A 4582-nucleotide genomic window follows, 5' to 3' on the forward strand; every position below is an offset into this window, starting at 1 on the left:
TCCATCGAGTTTTCGCCAAAAGCTCTTCCACTTCACCTGACAGATCAAGTTCTTCTTCCTCCTCCCCATGGAGGTTTAGGCCCTCAAACCTATCTTCCAACGTCGTCACGCTCCGGCGACCAGTCTGACTTCCACCCGCGTCTCCGCCTATGCCGCCCACAGGCACCTCTCCTCCCGCTGCTCCCGCCATGCGAGCTCTCCTTGGGGTTACGAGCACCACACGCACTCAGCCAGAACGATCCCTGGGATCTCCCAGCTTTGAGGACTAGTAGATCGGACGAGGGAAAAGTTGAACCCTAGCGGTCGCCGCTGGGGAATAGGGGAACCCTAGAAAGACCTAGGGGAATCATCCTAGCGCCTACTCTTAGCGCACGAAATTGTCATCGTCATCATTTCTCGCCAAACAAATGCCCCCGATTTTACCGTGGACAACCAACCAAAGACCCTCACTGCAAGCAACACGACATCTTTTTTTTTTTGGCGGGGTTACAGGACATCTTTGTTGATCTATGTCAAACAATTGGCCAAAAACATCGATGATGACTAGGTAGCTCTGACTTCTCTCTTAGGGACATACCCATGTCTTTCTGGATGAGCATCTGTGGGACGTCCCATGCTTTTTCTCCGTTAAGAACACGGCACTGGGAATCCAGGAGTTAGAGGCAGGGAGTGCTGATGAGGTCCCCGCCCGGCAAAGGATACTCAGGTCAGGTACATAATTTTTGCTCGGACAATTTAGCAAGAACAAAATCAGGGTTGATCAGGTATAACGGATACAATTGAACCACACGGTAGTATAGCACCACTAGTAAATAAGCATGAAACAGTCACAACTTACAGCTTATAGATGCAAATTCCAATGAGTAGCAAGCACCATAAAATACCATCACGCTGCGGCTACTATTTTTCTTTGTTCTCCCAACAATCACCTTCCGTGCGATGGCAAGTAGAAGTGTCGGAACGCATTGAGATTGCAAAGCGGAAGTTCCATTACAGTTACCATAACCTTTTGCCTCCGAGAGAGAATCATACGACGCCTGACTTACATCAACAGCGATGATTCGACTCTAGCGAAAGAGTCTAGGAACGGATCGCTTTGGGATCTTCCCTTCAAGCTTCAATCTTCTGTATGCTTCTCTGATGTGGCAAGGCCTGATGGGTCCAGAATCTTTCCTTTCACTCATAACTATTCTTGCTGCAATATGCAGGTTCAATTGTTTAGAATCATACCCAAGGAAACCATTCTACCAACAGTTTACTAACAAACAACAGGTGTTTCACATATTATACATATCCTAAACCGAGAAATGACATTACTTTTGGCAGGGATAACTACAGAAGGCCAACTATTAACATATAACAGCTCGAGAAACATAAAAAACAGATTAATTGCTTGTCATGCCAACACGTATGTAATAACTTCAATGGTTCCACAAGGAACAATGTAGATAAGCAAACTACTATGAACTTGCCTGTTTCAATGACCTCGCCGACAAACATCTTTGCTATTCCTGATACTACGATGGTCGTTGGCATAGATATCTTTTGACTGCCAGTGATACTCGCCAATAGCTGCAAAAATAAATAAATAAACAAGTCAATTCTAAATATCTAAGCACACACTGATTCACTAATGAGAAAATACATCAAACACTTGTCCCTGCCACCAGTGGAGCATATTATAGACCTGGTGACTCCAGGTACATGGTCATCATCCAGTTCACAAAAATATTAGAAGGAAAAGGTTGACCTTTAGAATGCTTCTAGTATTCTATAAGCATGCCCACTTAGCTGCCAATAACTCAGTACGAACAGATATTTTTCAAGTTTTTCTTTAATTTTGAGGAATGTAAGGCATTATAATCACTACAGACAAATAATAATGATATGCGATGTAAAATAAATTAGTCCCCAACTAGGGTGAAAGCAACCATCATTAAGTTTTACCTGCACCTACAGTCTAACAAATACTCTCTCCGTAAAGAAATATAAGAGCATTTAGATCACTAAAGTAGTGATCTAAATGCTCTTATACTCCCTCCGTCCCAAAATTCTTGTCTTAGATTTGTCTAAATACGAATGTATCAAGTCACGTTTTAGTATTAGATACATCCATATCTAGACAAATCTAAGTCAAGAATTTTGGGACGGAGGGAGTATTTCTTTACAGAGGGAGTACTATAAGACATATAAGAGTATGATATACTAGAATGATTCCAAAAAAAGGCATTTGACAAAAGGAAAGATGTATGAGAAAATAATAGGTGCGCTTTAACAGGCAGACCTATGTATGACAACTCCAGCGAAACGTTGATATATTCAAGAAAACAATCCACATTATCAAAATTAACTCTACCAAAAATGAAAAAAAAACTCGAATAAATGCAAAGAATGAGGCTAACAGAGGCAGGTGGGCATGATATATTCACCAAATTCTTCAATTTATATGATTCAAGTTAGTTATGATAGAAGCAGTCTTACCTTTTTCATGTTAGATTTCTGGAATCCAGATCTCCGAAAGGACTCATACCGGTTCATCTGGTCTTCTGTAAATTGGGATAACAAAGCACTACAGATGGAAGCAGTCAGAACTTGATACATAATTTCTATCTAGATGAAAATATATGTGCTTCGCTATGTAATATGGAACATAATCTTAGAAGCAAAGAAAGGACAATTTTGTTTTAAAGTTGGAGGTGGGGGGCAAATGATCTTTATTAAAAAAAAGTCAGGAGGTGGCAATCGAAGCATCGAAGAAACCGGGAAAATGCCAATTTGCTATGTCATTATAATTATGCTGCAAACAATTGAGAACATCTTCCTTTCCCAATTCATAAATAATCATCACTTGAACAGGTCCGGCCATCAGATTTACTAACTAGAAGGAGTTACAGGTGAATATTGCTAAAATACTAAAATGTTTGTTCAAACATCTTGAATTCGATAGACAGCTACACGCTCCCTACTACAGTAGTAAATGATACTGTATTTATTCGGTCAACTCGGGCCAAATTAGTGTAGGCAAATTAGCTGATCCACAAACGCATAAATATTTTATAAGAGAAATAAGCTAGGCAGGTGAAATTTTCAACGAATTTCTATAACCAAAGAAACTAAAGCTAGGTCAAGGATGGGGATAGACCGGCACGGACTTCATCTTGGCGAGCTTGTCGGGATCGCTGGTGCCGGAGGGCAGCTTGTCGAGGTCGACCTCCATGGGGTCTTCCTCGTCGTCGTCGTCATCCTGCTCCTTATGGGGCCGAACCTTGGCCTTCGCCGCCGCCGGGGCTACGGAGGTCGAGGGCGCGGCTAGCGCCGAAGGCCGCGGCCGCGGCGGCGGGGCGCGCGAACCACCGGCGCCCGCGCTGCCGTCATAGTCCTCGGCGGCTGTGTGGGGGACCGCTGTGGCAGGGTCCTCCTCGGGCGGCGCCGGCGAATCCGGCGGGGAGTCCTGCTCCTCAACGGCCGCCTCGAAGGGGTCCTTCATGGGTCGCCGAGGAAAGGGAAGACGATTCTGGAACTGCGAGTTGGGGGCAGCGTGCCACCCGGTCCTTCATGGGCCTGCCCGGATTTCGTTTTGCCTTGTGAGCTGCTGTTTCTCGAAGTCATCCCATGGGTGGGCCTCCACCTATAACTAGAGGCGAGCAAATGCGAAGCGGGCTCTCGAAAAGGACAACATGGGTGGGCCGTAGTGCCGGGGAATCCTATTCAGCACTTTAAGGGCCAGTTCTTTTGCTAGCTTTTTTGGGCTTTCAGAATAAGCTGCCCCCCTATCCAGCTTATTCTAGAAGCCCAAACAAAATTTTCTTTTTATAAGCTTAGTAGTCAAGTCTTAACTACTAGGCTTCTAAAAACATAAATTTGGTTGGGCTTTTAGAATAAGCTAGGTAGGGGACAGCTTATTCTAAAAGCCACCAAAAGAACTGGCCCTAAGCGCCATTACAGTTTGTCTAAAAATAAAGCGTTGTTACAGTATTTTTTTAGTCTAAACACGTTTTATTTATTGATCATAGTCCAAATACATATAACAGTACAAATGGTATGTGCCGGCTGAAACGATCGCAATGGGCCGAGCCATCTAAGGCAGCGGTAGCGGAGAAGAGCGTTCCGATTTTGGGAAGCTTCTGAAAGCTTTCGGTCATCTTTTTTCATTTCGGGTCTACTGGAGCAGCCATTGTTTTGGGAATTTGATTTCTCTTGCCCTTTGGATGTTCCTCGACCAGTTTCTCTTGCTCTCACATGCCCCCCAGTCAAGGAGCAGTCCTCGTTTTCTACATCTGCTGGGAAAATATCTGGTACTTCCATCTTTGGGGTACTTCCCGTGCTTCAAGTTTAAAAATAAATCTTAAATGTTTTTAAAAATTTCAGAAAAAAATGGGAAATGTTTGCAAGAAATGTGACTACAACCCCTAGAAATTTTAGGTCCAAACTCGAAATGTACATTAAGAAACAAAAATGTGAAATCCAGATATGAATAGTGTCAATGTTGATTTTGTCTTTTTCTTACACTATTCGTGTCAGATTTCACATTTCTGTTTCTCGGTGTATATTTCGAGTTTGGACCTGAATTTTTAGGGGTTGT

General features: G+C 43.3%; 1 protein-coding gene across 1 annotated transcript; it reads right to left on the minus strand.

The window, feature by feature from the left end:
- Positions 1-712: 712 nt before the first annotated feature.
- On the minus strand, positions 713-3601 carry LOC109762771 (transcription initiation factor TFIID subunit 11). The gene is made up of 4 exons (XM_020321641.4): positions 3153-3601; positions 2482-2569; positions 1473-1572; positions 713-1195 (listed from the first exon to the last, which is right to left on the minus strand). The coding sequence occupies exons 1-4, from the start codon at positions 3485-3487 to the stop codon at positions 1068-1070; spliced, it is 651 nt and encodes a 216-aa protein (XP_020177230.1). The 5' UTR covers positions 3488-3601; the 3' UTR covers positions 713-1067.
- Between the last annotated feature and the right edge of the window lie 981 nt (positions 3602-4582).

Source organism: Aegilops tauschii, chromosome 3, assembly GCF_002575655.3.
Source record: "Aegilops tauschii subsp. strangulata cultivar AL8/78 chromosome 3, Aet v6.0, whole genome shotgun sequence".
In the NCBI taxonomy this organism is placed as follows: Eukaryota; Viridiplantae; Streptophyta; class Magnoliopsida; order Poales; family Poaceae; genus Aegilops; species Aegilops tauschii.